This window comes from Lytechinus variegatus, chromosome 6, assembly GCF_018143015.1.
Source record: "Lytechinus variegatus isolate NC3 chromosome 6, Lvar_3.0, whole genome shotgun sequence".
Lineage (NCBI taxonomy): Eukaryota > Metazoa > Echinodermata > Echinoidea > Temnopleuroida > Toxopneustidae > Lytechinus > Lytechinus variegatus.
This window is the reverse complement of record NC_054745.1, coordinates 40,227,321-40,245,877: the sequence shown is the minus strand read 5'-3', so window position 1 is coordinate 40,245,877 and position 18,557 is coordinate 40,227,321. Positions and strand designations below refer to the sequence as shown.

The 18,557-nt window shown below is 37.3% G+C and overlaps 1 protein-coding gene across 1 annotated transcript; it reads right to left on the bottom strand.

The window, feature by feature from the left end:
• Window positions 1-1,808: 1,808 nt before the first annotated feature.
• LOC121417479 lies at window positions 1,809-18,273 on the bottom strand. The gene is made up of 8 exons (XM_041611200.1): window positions 18,002-18,273; window positions 13,430-13,570; window positions 9,816-10,043; window positions 6,294-6,368; window positions 5,320-5,613; window positions 4,000-4,164; window positions 3,418-3,508; window positions 1,809-2,234 (listed from the first exon to the last, which is right to left on the bottom strand). Exons 2-8 carry the CDS (start codon window positions 13,512-13,514, stop codon window positions 1,997-1,999), a joined length of 1,176 nt encoding a protein of 391 aa, XP_041467134.1. The 5' UTR covers window positions 13,515-13,570; window positions 18,002-18,273; the 3' UTR covers window positions 1,809-1,996.
• Window positions 18,274-18,557: the final 284 nt, after the last annotated feature.

Sequence of the window (18,557 nt, the reverse complement as noted above, 5' to 3'; positions counted from 1 at the left end):
GCACCTACAAGTGCAGCAAATTGTTTACCTTTGGCTTCGTTCAAAAGTTCAGGTTCCAAAGTTTCATCCCGTATCTAAATATTTTATTGAAGTTATTTTTTACGCCACAGTGGGCATCGTAATAGAGAGGACGGTTCGTGGAATAGATACAGTCCGCTATCGCGCCTCGCGATTTCACCACGAACCATCCGCCCTCTTACGATGCCCAATTTAGCGTAAATAATATTTTGAAAAAGCCTTTCTTTAAATGCGTTTTCTGACAAACTAACTTTCGCATCGAAATGCGCAGAGAGGACGGTTCGTGGTGTGTGCGACGGTATATACAATTATACACAAAAATCGAGACGGACACTAATATCAAAAATAAGAGAAAGTAGTTCAAATAATAATAATTGCAGTGATAACAAAACTAATAAATAAATCAAAGAACTTGAAAAATTATAATACGGAGGGAAATGGCAAAGGAAAGGAAGAGGGAGATAAGGTAGGTGCAAATAAAAAGTGCAAATGAAGAGGAACATGGCAGGTGCTCAGGTGGTAATGTATTGTATCATGTTGTAGTGTCGTTTTTTTTTTAGAATAAGTAAGGTTTGACAAATTTATTGGTAGTTTAAGTGTTTTTTTATAGTTTTAGTTTAGATTATGTGTTAGCTTGACTTGTTGGTGTGGAGTATTGACAAATAAGCACCTTTTTAAGTTTATGTTTAAAAAAATTAAGGCTTGTAGATTCTTTAAAGTTGTCGGGCATGGAATTCAAATACACATGTCCAAAAAAATATAAAAGATTGTTTTGCTAATATAGTACGGGTTGGGGGTAGGTGATAGCAGTTACGATGTCTCGTTGGGTAATCGTGTATAGAGGAATTTTCAAAGAACATATTTGAAAAAAAAATGTTGGGAGATCATCTTTGCTTAGTTCATACATAAATTGGGCGAGTTGGAAACGATATAAATCGCTTACTTTAAGAATATTATTCTGTAAGAATATCATATCTTTGTGTGATCTGAATTGGGTTCGAAAAAATATTCTAAGAGCCTTCTGCAGCAACAGTATTTTTTGTAATTGGGTTTGGATTGCACAACCCCATGCCAAAATGCCATAATTAATGTAAAATAGAGTGTTAGTAGGGTGTGAGATGGGAGAAAGTGTTTGAGTTTGTTGATAATTCCGACGTTTTTTGAAATTGTTTTGTAGATATCATCAATGTGTGGTTTTCATGAAAGCTTATTACCAATAGTAACCCTCAAAAATCTAGTTTCTAAAACATTTTCAGGAACAGTACTATCAAAGTAAGGTTATCAGATAATGCATTTATTCTGTTACTAAAAAGCATAAAAATTCGTCTTTTGTAAGTTAAGTGATAGTTTGTTCGCCTTAATCCAGTCAGTGACATGTATGAGTTCTGAGTTTACAATTCTTATAAGTTAGTTTCGTTATCATGAGAAAAGAAAATATTCGAATCGTTAGCAAACAATATAAATGTTAGTAAATTTGAACTTCTTTTAATGTCATTAATGTATGTATTAAAAAGAAGAGGACCAAGTAAACTACCCTGTGGTACTCCACATGTAATATGAAGAGTAAAAGAACATGGAGAAGAAAAAAAAACTTTCGCCCGCGTTGTCTGGTGTAATGTATGATTTGAAATGTTGTTCTGTGAAATAATGTGATGTAGTGAGCTGTCCGAAGTGATCATTTGCATCCACGTTGTAATTAAGATCGGATGAATTATTGTCCATAAAATTTCGTATGTGTGTATCATAGTTGGGGTTATCACGATTATCTGATGTACGAGTAACTTCATGTTGCGCTTTGAGAGACAACAAGTCATCGTAATTTAAGGAGCTAAATGGAAACCTAGAAAAATCCGTCATTAGCAGGGAGATGGTGGTTAAATGAAACCTAAGGGAAACAATTCACTATGCCATAATTTATCCAATCGATGAAGGCTTTTCCCCCAAGGCATATTATAAATGTATGCATGGACAGCTTCAGTTACATCATATAAGAGTGTTGCAGCTGGATGCTATCGTTGGGATACAATGCACTGTCGCGTTTCTGTTCGTATATCTTCGAGGAATACTGAACCTCGCCATCAGGTGAGGGTGACACGGTTGATTCCCTGAAATCCTGAATATCATGATAGAAACCCGTGTCTTTGTCGGTCGGACCTGAGGACCGGACCACATCCAAAGGTTGTGTCTTCTGGTCGCTGTTTGAATCTTTCATCATCCTATAGGAGACAAATGTTTAGAAAGAAAATAAAAATGAAAAGAATAAGCAAGCACACTGTGTCTTCTGAACCATGTTAGGGACGTTCATCATCATGTATACAGAACCAAGGTCTAGAAAAAAATAATGCAATAGGCATGGTAGGACGAACCTAGATAACTCACAAGGCGATTTTCATTATATTCTGATTAAGTTGCTAAAAAGATGAGCTGGTTTATTGATTTCTAGTGATGGTGTTATTTACTAGATATTAAAACAAGTGGATTCAAACTTGTCAAATGTATACCCTGATGAGTCATGGCGAAATTGATACTGATGTTGTAGCTGTATAGAATGCGGAAGCTAATTTCTATCGTAGTCCCGTACTCGGCGCCATCTTCATGATGGCATCTACCATGTCTAAGTAAGGATTGTATAACAATATGGGGAAATGGTGCCGTCCGTGGCACGTACGTAAACTGCAAAAACTTCGGTGGTGATTTAACAGCAGCGCGGAATCCATAAATGTCCACACCAGAGAAGTATTAAAATCAGTTTCGTTTTGCTCTATAACACCAGACATGCCAGAGAGGTGTTTATACAACACCAATTAGTATTAACACAGCATCGGTTTGATTCCAGACTAGTGTTGTTTCAATACTTCTCTGGTGTGGACATGTATAAATTTTTGGCTGGTGTTAAATCAACACCGGAGATTTTGTAGTGTATGTCCTGACAGTGTCCAAGGAATACGTGGATTGAGCACCTCCAACTGGTACTGACGGAATCAACGTGCCGGTTGAAATTTGTCCAATACATCCGGTTGATTCCATAGTACTATCTTCCATATTGAAATCGATTTTCTAAACTGGTGTCAATTCAAATGGTAAAAGAAAGGACGTACAGAGCAACAAGTATATAACAAAAGTAAACGAACATTGAGACATTTAACAAAACTTTGCTACTAGTTTTTGCATAATATTACGAAACTTGAAGCATGTTTCCCCTTTTCCTTTCATAATTATGTAGCTTTTCTCCTGATATCTCCGATTTGCAAGTATCCCCTTAAACCAGCAGATTTCAAACGGTCCCAATCTCTCTTGTTTTCTACCTGATTTTGGGTGTGCTAGCCGTGAATATGTTTTATGATCATCGGCTCTATTGTTTTTCAGACATTATTATCAGTAATAATTATTGGTACTTACTTTCGCATTCGGAGGTTGTTTAGTACCAATGCAATGACAATTACTACTAGTAAAATGATGACAACGCCTTCGCCGATACCAACGCCAATACCTGTGGCAATGAAAAAGGACCACACATTTAAAATAAGTGGTAAAATCTTGTTTAGAATTCATTTGAATTTGGTACATCATTGTTCAGATTCAGATTCCTTTTTTGTTTATCATTTTTTTTATATGAATTCATATCTTCACTAACAAATTCAATATAGAGCTTTGTTACAATAATGTAGACAACATAGCAAAAGAGACGTGAGGTACTTTGGAGCTAATATACATGTACATCAGTAGGTTTATTCACGCAAGACAAGCGGCCGTGGTAGCAAGTTGAAGTGTGTCGACATGATTCTATTATCATAACACCTTTCTCAAATTTGTTCAATGTCATTTGTTACTTCCGAAACAAAGAAGCTTGTCGTATTTCTTAGAAGACTTTTTCTTAAACAAATATCAATCATCATATAAAATATAAAAACTAAATCGACATCCCTTTTAGTGTCTTGGGAATTGCAAACATAATAAATGGTACAAATCGTATTTATTTACAAGAATTGGAACCAGTTTGTAGGAGTATTGATGACAAGGTTGTAGCCGTTGGTGAATCATTGTTTGGATCACTGGTCATCTCTGAGGTAGGTTGATTGGTTATCAAGGCAGATTTGGTGCTCCTTTCTTGAACTTTCTCAGTTGACAAGATGGTGCCGATGTTAACTACAAGGTTACAAAATACCAAATTAATCCAAGAAACTGGAATATTTTTGACGCCATAGACGCGACGAAAATATACATGCCCGTTACCCATGGCATAATCTACAAAAATATAAGGTCACATTTTTTTTAAATATTACATTACCTATGAACTAATTAACTAATTAAGCTGATTAACTAATTAGGTACTAAACTAATTTGTGCGTAACATATGATATATTTTTTATTGAATAAGGCCTCCAAACTGTTTATTGACAATTATTATATCACCTTATTTCGCTTAAAATTTAGTGTTGTTTTTCGACTTTTCTTAATTGAACTTCTCAGTGACTTGATTCTGGCCATACACAAGATCAAAGTAATTAGTTATCAAAGGTTTCGCAAGTCTTGCAAAGAAAAAAACAACAACGGCACGGTGCTAGCTTTTCGCGTTACATATTTATCGTGAAAATGCTAAGGGGGCTGAATCCCCTCCCTCCCCCACCGGTCTTCGGATATTGGATACTGAAGTGGGTAATAAAAAACATATTATACACAGCTCCAATGACGAATAATGTATTTTAAAAACTGTACACACTGAAAAAATATTAATGAGTATTACTGTTGGTTGAATCGTGGCCTAGTGGTTCTGGCGCTCGCCTTGGTAGCAGAGGTTCGTGGGGTCGATCACAGCCATGGCGTGTTTTCCTTCAGCAAGAAATCTATCCACCCTCTACTGCACTCGACCCAAGTGAATTCAATGGGTACCCGGCAGAAATAATTCCTTGCATGCACTTTAACTAGAGCTAAAGCTGGGGTAAAAATAGCAGCGCTTTCTAGCCTCAGGCAAAAAGCGCTTTATAGATCCAGCTTTTATTATTATTATTATTATTATTACTACAGAGGAGCTGCACACTCTCCAATATTCCCCTTTCCCTACCTTTTCTGTTCATTTATTATTATTATTATTATTATTGTTATTATCTATCTATTTATTTATTTATTTATTATTATTTTTTTTGGGGGGTCTCTTAAGTTATTTTGTCCTCTCCCTACAAATAAGCCTTCCTTGCATCACCTCTCTCGGCTGTTATCATCTTGTTATCAGATAAATACACTATACATGTATGGTTAAGTGGAGTACCTTAACAATTCACGAGTATCTGTATCTATACTCACTTCTAAAGACAGCTATGTACCCTACCCCTCCGCAGCTCTCAGTTGAGTCTCCTTGGCATGGTGATTGACATTCCCTATCCGATGCAACCCCGTGCCTAGTGTAGTTATCACCGGCTGCACCACAGTAACATTCATTCCCATTATTAACCCCCGCGTATTCATAGATAGATGATGTTATGTCGTTACAAAACTGGATGCAGTAGGAGATGGTCATGTCTGCATCACTTAGTAAACTGTCACCAGGGAAAACTCGATCATTCAGTCTGTCGACATAGCATCCAAGATAATTAACACCTGCATAATAAACAACACGAGTATAAAAACAGTGTACATACCAAAAAGAATATTTTATTGATATTAGAGGTATGTTGCATTGTTCCTTCTTTCTGCACTTTCTTCTGGATAAAGTAAAAGTTTTTCAAAACCAGTGACATCTTTCATTGTGTTATGATATCAGTATGTGACATTATTTACTTTGATCAAGCAGCACAAGATTTCATCATTTCACAGATATCGGACTATTGCATTACTCAAAAAAAATGATTCTGGGATAACGAGACAACGTCAGGTAAATTTATCGGGATTGACAGGTCAACCGTCAATTATCAAGATTGTTCTACATGTAGAATTGCTTTTCATCACGGCAAAGCTGCTATCAATGCCAATGGCGAGACCCATAGAGCCAAGCCTCCGAGACCAGATTGTAAAAGCTACAGCATTCATGGTATTGAGAACAAATAAATTCGGTGTTCACCTTTAGACATGAACGTAACAAAAAAGGACAAGTTTAAGTTTTACACCAACGGTTTATAAATCACAATCATGAAATAAACACTAGTGTAGAATGGCGTGGGTGTGTGAAGACCAATTGCATATTTTCATAAAGCTGTTCTGTCAGTGCAAATGTTAGAACCTTATTCATCAGAATGTCTTAAAAAATATATATGTTATGTCTTCTGTTGACTGTAGCCTACCATGACACGAAGCTGCTCCAGTGAATGGCCAACATTGTTGCTGAAAAATTGGGCATTCAGCTAAGTCGTCTTCTCCTGGAAAGATGGAAAGAAAAGCCTCTTTTAAATGTAAATTCGAAGTATAGTGGTTTTTATGGGTGCGTATGTGTTCGGGGCCCGGGGGGGGGGGGCACTTCCATTGAAGAGTGGATACCATGGGGTCTCGAAAAAGCACCCTAAAAATGCACCCCTTAACAAGTATTGGCGTGTGAAACCTTACCCTTAACAAGTATTGGACACAAAACGATACTTTTGGCAAGTGTTCCCTGAAATGAACCCATAAATAAGTAGAGAGATAGTTTATTATGTCACTGGTCCGTCGGTCGTCGGTTTTACCTTTTCACATCATTTGGTTTAGTACAGCACCACCTTCCACACCTCGCGCAAATTGGACTCTAAACACGTAATGTTGGGCAAAAAGGACATTCTTCATAAAACATTTTTATTTTCTTTTATCACCCTCGCAAATTTGATCCTAAACACGTAGCTTTCCTAGCGAAATAGATACATTTTTTTCTCATTGTTTTTGACACCCTTATCACGTTACGTACATAACGTGCCCTATCTTGAAACAGACATCCTTTTTACGTGTTTTTTTTGGGGGGAGGTCGCGCATGGTATCCATTCGTCAATGTAAGTTCGGGGTTGACAAACTATCTAAAATAGGATCAATTTGAGAAACGATGACAATGTCAATTAAAAGGACCCTTCTTGTAGCTACACAATTTAACAAAATAATTCCATATTGATGCAATATGTGTCAGTGGTTCGATATTCGGTTCCCCACTCATGCCAACGGCAAAGTTTTAATCAATTCGTGTACTCCTTATCCACGCATTGAATTAATGAAAATTGTAAATAGGACTTATTTGTCTCTGTTTTTATAAAGGACCGGGCAAAGAAGAAATACATCTTTATCAAATTGTTCCATGTTTTCATCATTTAAAAGAAATCCTGATATAACAGATTAAATTTCGTGAATTTTAATCTAAGAGTCCTTGCATTTTTTTTTATGCAAATAGAATAGATGGGCGTCGTCTTATTTTATATCAGTATTGAAAACCTTCCAGCAGGTCGGCCTAAAAATCATCCTCAGCTGTAACCTCAAGATCGTGAACTTCCTCGACATCACTCTCAACTTGAGCAACGGCAAGTTCTACCCGTACCGGAAGCCAAATGACCAACCCATGTACGTCCACAGACAATCCAACCATCCACCATCAATCATCAAGAACCTACCAGCTTCCGTAAGCAGACGAGTATCAAATCTCTCATGAGATGAAGAGACCTTTAAGAAAGCTAGCCGCACCAATGCATGACAACGCCCTGAGATCCAGTGGATATGATGATGATAGCCTGTCCTACACGAATGACCAACCAAGAAAAACCAACATCGGCTGCATCTTCTTAAAGCTGGTCAACAAATACTTCTCAAAGAAATCCAAACTCAATCGCATCTTCAATAGAAACACGCTCAAAGTGAGTTACAGCTGCATGCCGAACTTCGCCAGCATCATCCGTTTCTGAAACAGTCGTGAAAAACAGAAACGGATTTTGAATTCTCTTTTTTGTCACATCATGGGCAATGACGAAGAGTGTGACTTTACCTTTCATTTTTGAGAGCTATGCTCCTTTTAAATCTATGATTTTATTTCTACGGCATTTACTATACCATTTATGATTATTTTATTACATAATGCCGAAGCAGACTCTTTCTATTTTACTCAGGTACATTTTACTGCTAAATTTTGGCTGTTGGCGGTGAGGCCCTTTTCTGATTTTCCTGTTTTGGAGCCGGAGATTCGCCATTGTCATCTTGAAGTCATGGCAACGCGTCTTTAGATGCGTTTTTTACAGTGCGCTTCCTCCATCTTCAGCGCATTTATTTCTTTGAAAGGTGCGTTTCACAATCCGTATGCCCATGAACAGACGTGTTTTTCACGACTGTTTCAGAAACGGATTTTGAATTATCTTTTTGTCACATCATGGGCACTGACGAAGAGTGTGACTTTACCTTTCATTTTTGAGAGCTATGCTCCTTTTAAATCTATGATTTTATTTCTACGGCATTTATTATACCATTTATGATTATATATATATATATATATATATATATATATATACAGCGCGTCCCAAAAAAAATGTCCCTCTGATATGCGGCTGAATAACTTCCAAAAATAAAAATCATTCTCAATGAAATGTATGGATATAGGAAGCCCATCTCTTGTTCTAACTTCTATAAAAATTTCATTGGTCTCGCTTCAGTGGTTTTGAATACACAGCCTATTATGCAACAGTGGTGCTTTTCAGCCCATTCCAAGTTTGCCTGCATGCAGCACTGCTCTGTGTTTTGCATTTTCTTGCATATCAACCACCTTTGACCATTCTGACCAAGGAGATATTCTCTATCTCCTTGTTCTGACCAAGGAATTCCCTGATCTGGCCAGGGAAATCTCCATGATCTAACCAGGCTCGTCAAATCACAACCTGGAGCATGTTCAGAAGGGCAAAACCAGTATTTGACAGTACATTTCATGTTTGATAAACAGGATATGCACAATGATTGAGACAACAGGTCATGTCTGTTTCATGCATAATTCCAACAATACTGCATTTTTGTTTTAATTTATTTTTTTAGTTAATAAGCTACTGAGGTCAAGTTTAGTAATTCAATGTAACTTTTTAAAAGAAAAAAAGTCAAATTTTTTTATGGTAAAGTTCGTTTGTAAACGCAAAGGGTGATTAACTTGTGGATTCCCCCCTTTTTTTAGCTTATTTTACTCATCCATCATTCACATTTTCTTTCAAGTTGGTGCACTGATTCCCCTTACCAATCATCAAACAAACTTAACTTTTTATGTTTCTTGTCCTTCTGAACATGCTCAAGTCTATGATTTGATGAGCCTAGATATGATTAGGGAAATATCCCTGCTCAGATCCTGGATATAAGAACAGGGGTTAACATGCTACAGACAATGAAGAAATGCATCAATACTGCAAACTTGGAATGGGCTAAAATGCACCACTGTTACGTAACAGAGTGTGTATTCAAAACCACTGAAGCGCGACCAATGAAATTTTCATAGAAGTTAGATCATGAAATGAGCTTTCTACTCATGAACATTTATTTGAGAATCCTTCCACATTTTAGAATTAATCCAGTCCAATGACAGAGGGACATTTTTTTGGGACGTGCTGTATATATATGGATGATATGGGTTAATTAACAGTTACACATTAAAGAAAAGAAAATAATTAAAATGTGTTAATAGAAAAGTGTGTATACACGTACTTTGGGAAAAGAATTTATCGGAGCATTATACCAGTTAAGCAACGTGACAAGCTTTTCAATACTGTTGAAAAAAGTGATCTCTCGGTGAGTAAATCTGTATCCGGCGCTTGAAAGAAAATAATAATGAAGATGTCAATTGTTCTATTTTAAATAATGTTTGAAACTATATGAATTCATCTTCTCATGCTTACCGCCATTACAACTTAGCCCAATCTTAGACATGTTAGGTGAAGTTGAATCATGTCCATACGGCGTGCTTTGTATTGCCCTGTTTGCCCCTGTATATCCCAACTGCTTACAAATGACAATGACGTCATTGATGTCAAGATTTATTCCACATGTTGTCTCCCATATGCCATTATCTTGCATTATCTGTACCGTTCCTTTATCAGGAGATGGACCGCCATCAAGACGTACATCTGCAGATGAAATGGGAAAAAAATATTCATGGTTAATGTTGCAATTAATTTCAATATGGGTTGCAGATACTTTTTTTTGTAATTATGTGTTTTATTTGTATTCAAAATCACATATAATCACAATATTTACAGGTAATTGAATATTATTGGAAACAGTTCAAAAGTAGTAAAATCACAAAACAGAGATAAAATTAAAAAAACTAAATGGAAAAATAAAAAGGGTGACATAAATCAAAATCAAACATTGGACGACACAGGTTACTCCATAGGAAATACACATCGAGATTAATTTACATGTATAATCATTTGTAGCATATTACTCTGTGCATTGTACAAGTCTCAATTTAAGATACAAAAACAAATAGAATGGAAAAGGGGGAACTACCTGTATCTAAAATAAAAATCATATATCAAATCGCCACTTCATAAAGTGTACAGTGAGTTTATTTCTTTTTTTGGATAGGTGATGCTCAATTTCCTTTTGTTTCTTCACAAAACTTTTAAATAAAAGGGTTGCAGAAACTTAATTTTACACACTTAAAATAGAAATGCAGATGATTCTCCGAAAATAGGGGCGATTCCAAGCATAAGTAGATATTTTCCAAATTCGTATATAGGCTCCATTGAAAATTTGGATTACAGTTTTTAATCAAAATTAATTTGGAAATCAATAAATTAGGAAAGGAATCATTATCAACATAAAATATATTTTAACGCATCTCATTATAGGAGAATCTATGGAAGCTTAAAAGTGCCACCGAGATGTTGAGATAATTATCTCGGGAAGTCGACATCTTGATAGCAAAAGATAAGATGACGAGATCCCAGATCTCATCATGTTGACATCTTTTAGAAGAAATGATGAGATGACAAGATCCCGAATCTCATCATGTCAACATCTTTAAGAAGAGATGATGAGATGACAAGATCCTGGATCTCATCATGTCAACATCTTTAAGAAGAGATGATGAGATGACAAGATCCCGGATCTCACCATGTTGACATCTTGTAGAAGAGATGATGAGATGACAAGATCCCGGATCTCATCATGTTGACATCTTGTAGAAGAGATGATGAGATGACAAGATCCCGGATCTCATCATGTCAACATCTTTTAGAAGAGATGATGAGATGACAAGATCCCGGATCTCATCATGTCAACATCTTTTAGAAGAGATGATGAGATGACAAGATCCCGGAACTTATCATGTCACCATCTTTTAGAAGAGATGATGAGATGACAAGATCTCGGATCTCATCATGTTGACATCTTTTTGAAGAGATGATGAGATGACAAGATCCCGAATCTCATCATGTCAACATCTTTTAGAAGAGATGATGAGATGACAAGATCCCGGATCTCATCATGTCAACATCTTTTAGAAGAGATGATGAGATGACAAGATCCCGGAACTTATCATGTCACCATCTTTTAGAAGAGATGATGAGATGACAAGATCCCGAATCTCATCATGTCAACATCTTTAAGAAGAGATGATGAGATGACAAGATCCCGGATCTCATCATGTTGACATCTTGTAGAAGAGATGATGAGATGACAAGATCCCGGATCTCATCATGTCAACATCTTTTAGAAGAGATGATGAGATGACAAGATCCCGGATCTCATCATGTCAACATCTTTTAGAAGAGATGATGAGATGACAAGATCCCGGATCTCATCATGTCAACATCTTTTAGAAGAGATGATGAGATGACAAGATCCCGGAACTTATCATGTCACCATCTTTTAGAAGAGATGATGAGATGACAAGATCTCGGATCTCATCATGTTGACATCTTTTAGAAGAGATGATGAGATGACAAGATCCCGAATCTCATCATGTCAACATCTTTTAGAAGAGATGATGAGATGACAAGATCCCGGATCTCATCATGTCAACATCTTTTAGAAGAGATGATGAGATGACAAGATCCCGGAACTTATCATGTCACCATCTTTTAGAAGAGATGATGAGATGACAAGATCTCGGATCTCATCATGTTGACATCTTTTAGAAGAGATGATGAGATGACAAGATCCCGAATCTCATCATGTCAACATCTTTAAGAAGAGATGATGAGATGACAAGATCCCGGATCTCATCATGTTGACATCTTGTAGAAGAGATGATGAGATGACAAGATCCCGGATCTCATCATGTCAACATCTTTTAGAAGAGATGATGAGATGACAAGATCCCGGAACTCATCATGTCAACATCTTTTAGAAGAGATGATGAGATGACAAGATCTCGGATCTCATCATGTTGACATCTTGTAGAAGAGATGATCAGATGTCATGATCTCGTAACTCGTCATGTCTACATCTTTAAGAAGAGATGATTAGATGACATGATCATGGATCGAAGATCTTGTCATCTGACCATTTCTTCTAAAAGATGTCGGCATGACGAGATCCGGGATCTTGTCATCTGATCATCTCTTCTAAAAGATGTCGACATGATGAGATCCGGGATCTTGTCATCTCATCATCTCATCTACAAGATGTTGACATGATGAGATCCTGGATCTTGTCATCTCATCATCTATTCTACAAGATGTTGACAAGATGAGATCCGGGATCTTGTCATCTCATCATCTCTTCTAAAAGATGACGACATGACGAGATCCGGGATCTTGTCATCTCAACATCTCTTCTAAAAGATGTCAACATGATGAGATCCGGGATCGTGTCATCTCTTCTAAAAGATGTTGACATGATGAGATCTGGGATCTTGTCATCTCATCATCTCTTCTAAAAGATGTTGACATGATGAGATCCGGGATCTTGTCATCTCATCATCTCTTCTAAAAGATGTTGACATGATGAGATCTGGGATCTCGTCATCTTATCTTTTGCTATCAAGATGTCGACTTCCCGAGATAATTATCTCAACATCTCGGTGGCACTTTTAAGCTTCCATAAGAATCCGAACAATACAAAAATTTATATGGGACATCTATTTTTTCTACTTTCAATTTAACAGAAAAAAAAAATATTTTTCTCTGGTTGGATTTTCTGAGAGCCGTCATTCTTCATCTTCTTAAAAGAGAATAATAATAAATCTGATTCCCTGTCATTTTTCTGATAATTTTGCTTTTCACACACATTTCAAGAGTAATGTTGTGGAACCAAAATCTGTTTAATTTCTGTAATTTGAATGAGTATTCAGCATTGGCGGCGGAAGCCAAAAATTTTAGGAGGGGACAAAAAAAAAATTTTGACAAGCAAAAAAAAAAAAAAAAAAAAAAAAAAAGGTCATCTCAACAACAACAAATTTAGGGGGGACCGTCCCCCCCTCCTCAAATTTAGGGGGGACACGTCCCCCCCCCCGCTTCCGCCGCCTATGGTATTCAGTGAATGTGACTAACAGTCCATTTACCTGTTATGATACCATTAACAAAGTTGTCTCCACAGTGAACCAGAAGTAAGGTTAATAGCATCCAGTCCAACTTGACAGTAGCCATGCTCCTTTCTCAAATGCTCAAGGCTATCCTCAAAGACTGTCAGTAAACTGGCGAGACTTGTAGAAAATAAAGCATGGAAAAAATAGCCCTATCGTGATTGTCATATAAATTAAGCATCGTTTACACCTTAATGGATTAAAGGCAGATCATGCCAATGTGAATTCCGAGTAATCGTTGCACAGTCCGGGATGGTAAATTGCAAATACGACTATCGTCAACTCGTCCACCCATCTAATGGTCTTACCTTTATTATTTAGTATCATGCCTTTCCGTCCAACAACATTTCATCTAACAACCATTTCTTCCAATAACAATTTGATGCAACCATCCCTTCGGGAGAAAAAAAAATTGAACACGTTAAAATTTTATCCCGTAACATCCTGTAATATTTCGTCTGTCTTGTTTTGGTATAACTTTTTGTCATGTCTTGTTCTTGTACCGTTCTGTCACGTCCTGTTTTCGCAACGTTTTTGTCTTGTGTGTCCTTTTCACTTTTCTTCATATCTTGTAATATAATCCAGCCTTGTTTATCTTCTACTTCAAAGAATATGTAAAAAAATATACATATCTAACAAGGATTTACATATAATTTTTACAAGAAAGATATGATGACTTGTATATTATATATATTTTGAACTTCAACAAGAACGATATGATTTGTATATTATATATAGATATATATTTTTTTTGCATTAATATGTCTTATTTATTGAAGGAAACCTTCGATAACAAGCTTTGCTTTCCAGAAGGTTCCTATTTCATTTCAAAATGTTATATTATATTTTGCTGTACTTTGTAACTTTGTTAAAATTTTGGAATGAATAAATTCGTTATCAATCAATCAATCAATCAATCCCGTACAACAGGGGTAGACTCAGATACCGCCCGCCTAGTGAATTTTTGGAATCCTGTTTTTTTTTCTTCAAATTGTTTCAACTCACTCATGCCTGAATGAGGAATCATCAGAGTTATACCATATGAAAGAGGAGATAAGCTCAATTGTAGCTCTTTCGTCTATTTTCCCTGTGATCAGTTATGAAAAATCATCGGTAATCTGTTATTCAGACCTATAGGCTTTGTACATGGATCACCTGGTTCAAGTAACAAATGGGTTAACCTGTTGATTACTGAATTCTGCAGTTCATGTAGGTTTTGTATAGTGTCCCCCTACCGAGGAGGGCAGGGGTGGCGATCCCGGGGGCCAGGCAGACACAGTGCCCACCGCTTTTTTAAGCACTGAAAATATGTCCCTTTTACGCAGGTAAAAATGGCCCTCTCACGAACGAGTACATTGCCATTTTTACCTGAGAAGGACCCGTTTTATGTGTAAACAAGTTCCCCATTACCTTCTTGTAAGTGCTCTTTGTCAAATCACTACCCCTTTTTAATTTTACCCGAGGAAAGTGCCCCTCACCAAGTGTGCTGTATCCCTTCCACCCTTTCTCATGAGAAGGACCCATTTTATCTTAAAGAGGGCCCCTTTGAAAAAAGACAACTATATTCTCATAAATTGTGCATATGTTTATACGAAACTTCTAAAGATATTTCTTAAGTTTTATGGTTCATGTGAGTGGGATAGGTAAGCAGAGGCGTACATGTAGGTGGGTGGGAGGGGGCTTTTGCTCCCTCGCCAATTTTTTAATTACCAAGAAAAAAGAGAGAAAAGGGTGAAATGTGATATTATTTCCTGAATATTAGTTGTCAAAATCTATCACGAAATTGGAATTCGTTAAAAAAGTGTGTTTTTTTGGGCTCGCTCGCTTCGCTCACTCGCAACTTATAGATATACGTGATACGACATATCTAGCCCCTTAAAGATTTTGGCCCATTACGCCACTGACGATGTCATTTTTTTCTTTGAAAGTGCCCTTTTTGAAAGAAAATATACCCTTTTCCCCTGTGCCCCTTCCCCACTGTCAACTTCACTCCGTCGACCCTGCAGGAGGCTCCTAGAGAGTAAAGATCATTCACTAGCGTGTGCTTACTCATGGCAGACATCTGCGGTCCTCTACATATGTCTCGTGGCTAACCTACGTGTAGGCCTGCGAACAAAGGGAACAATATGGCCATGTAAACATCGACAAGTTTTTTACGTCTTCTAACTTTTTTTTTCTAAAATGAATACACATGCAGTTGCTTAACAATGAAATCAATATTGAGTGTCGGAATTCGTTTATTTAAGTTCTAGCCCATTTGCATGATTTAGGGATAGATCTTTCCGAGGAAAAGTAAAAATCTTGGAGGTGAAAATTTCAAATAGACTGTGGTAAACACAACATCATAAGGGCGCAATCCTTGGCTCCGTGGAGAGAAAGCACACGTTTGTTGCACCACAAATCGTCGCCCCTCGACAATTTGTGCAAGAAAGGACAACACAAATTGTCAACCCTGCACAAATTGTCGCCTCGCAACAAGTTGTGCTGCACGTGCCGGTCGAAATATTAGGGTTATTGTGCCAATTTGTACATGTGTCGGCAAAAAGAATGCTAGAATCACATTTTCTCGCCCATTTTGCAACCACCAATCTGGTGTGTAGTATGCCTTCTGGTACATGTGTCGTTGTTTGTGGGAAGGGTATGTGCATTGTGGTGGAGCCCAGATAGCAAGGCGACGTTGGGCCAACGTCGGCAGTGGTCGGGTTGGTCGCGGTTGTGAAGCCAACGTTGAGCCAACGTTGGCATTTTGACTTTGCGCGACGTTGGATTATGGTCAGCTATGTAACGTTGGCCCAACGTCGGCAGTGGTCGGCTTGGTCGCGGTCGTAAAGCCAACGTCGAGCCAACATTGAACCAAGGTTGGCATTTTGAGTGCGTGCGACGTTGGGGAATGGTCATCTGTCTAACGGTTACCCAACGTCGACATTTGGTCTTGTTGGTCGCTCGTAAAGCCACCGTCGCGAGCTAACATTGGGTAAACGTTTGCATTTTGAGTGCGCGCTACATTGTGTAATTTCGTTTCTGTACTATGTAACGTTGCCCATAAATGCTCATCCTAAAAAACATTTAAGAGGTAAGTTTTTCTTGCATGACAGTCATGCTATTTCTGATTAGTTGTAAATGATTTTTCAATATATGATTGAACAATACAATTTAATCAAAATCAACCTTTAAGACACTTGGGAAAATATGGGTGTAAAACCTTTTTATGCAGCCCCCCTCCCCCTTCATTCATTAATACCAATGAAATAATGATTTATCGGAATTTTTTTCCGCAATCGCTATTGCCGACGTTTGCCCAACGAAGTTGCTATCGTGAAATTCATTATCGATTATAAACGATCGTGTTTATAATGCAATTTTTGAAGAATTTATATTTTAAAAATTTCTATGATATTCTTGTCATTGAATAAAATGTATTTAAGTATGAATAAAAAACTATATGAAATGTTATGAATATGATTTGAAGGCCAATGATTTCAGAATCTAATTAAAATCCATCTTTTTGCAAATACTATGAAAAACATACTCGCAACGAGAATGTGTATATATATATATATATATATATTTCACCGATTATCGTTGTTATTAGAGTAGGATAGGATAGGATTGTAGGTGTAGGAATGGGTATTATAAACTAAGAAACCTAATGTCTACAAGTAGGATCAAATTTATAATGTACAAGATGCTATTAGTATGAGTGATACGGAGAATATATATTTTTTATTGGCTTAAAAATGGTTGTTGGTTGGCTATACGTTTGCTAAACGTTGGTTTAACGTTGGCTTAACGTTGGACCAACATCATACCTTTGACGTTGAGCCAACGTTGGCCCGACAGCAAAAATAACGTTGGCCCAACGTTACACCTCCGACATTGGCCCGACGTAACTGCAAAGGTTGGCCCAACGAAACATTGTTATCTGGGAGGTGAGTCTTGTGTTGGTATGTGTGTGTGCGTACGTGTGTTTTATCATTATTTTTTTTTTTTTTGGGGGGCGGGGTATATCCACTTGGTCTAGCAGTAGCAGCTGGTCAAAATTTTTGATCGTCAAATAGCATACGAGCCAAACCCATTTGTCCTAGTAACCGTTTGGTCTAACGTACATGACTTGGTCGAATATAATTGTTCGGTATAATTGCCGAATCATCGAAGAGTCAATGGTCTAATCAACTTTTCGTGTAAACCCAAAATAGATATTTTCATTCTGTTGCAGGAATCGACCAAGTGGTGCTAGACCAATTAGGTATTAAGCCAAATAGAAATTAGACCAAAATAGAAACAGCACGGAAGTGGTAAATAGTCATAATGACAATGGGACCAAAGGGTAAACTGGTTAAAGACGAAAAGTGCCGAGTGATGGGGCGACAATTTGTAGTGTCCCTGCCTCCACAGACGACAATTTGCGCAGGGGTCGCAATTTGTGGTGAAACGACGTTAGTGAGTGATTTTTACTCTCTACAGGAGCCTCCTGGTTAGGTCTACCCGGTTTGAGTAGATAATAAGTTAAAATAATGTGGAAAGAAAGAAATAGAAATTAGGTCGAATTACCTTCTTGCAGTACGTGTTTCTTACACATTCATCGTTCCAACATTCAATCATTTCTTATGCATGACCATATCAGCATTTCAATGCACGTTCTATTGTCGCTCAAGAATCACTTTCAAAGTTGATGGCTACTACCTATAATGCAGCTTATTTATTAGGAGATACTATGTAAACCAACGAAGCCTCTTCCTAAACTTGCTTGAAGTCTGCATAAGCAGTGCGTACTTCGATTCTCATAAGTTTCGATTTCGAAAGTTAAACGCGTATTAGAAACTTGTATCAGTACGTTGAAATACAAACCCGGCGTACGGAATGAGTCTGCGAACACGGAAAAAACACACCCAAAGTACATCATATACATATCCATGCATTATTGAGAAATAGTGCACTTTTTTTATTGTTCAGTAAAACCTGATAGATTTCAACGGAGGCCTGTCAGTCCCTACGGAGATAGGGAACATGAGAAAAGAAAAAAAGTAATCAGACACGGATGTAGACCGCTGACGTCACGCTATTCAGGTCAGGGGTCGAAACAATCGAAGTAGCGAAAGCCCAATAT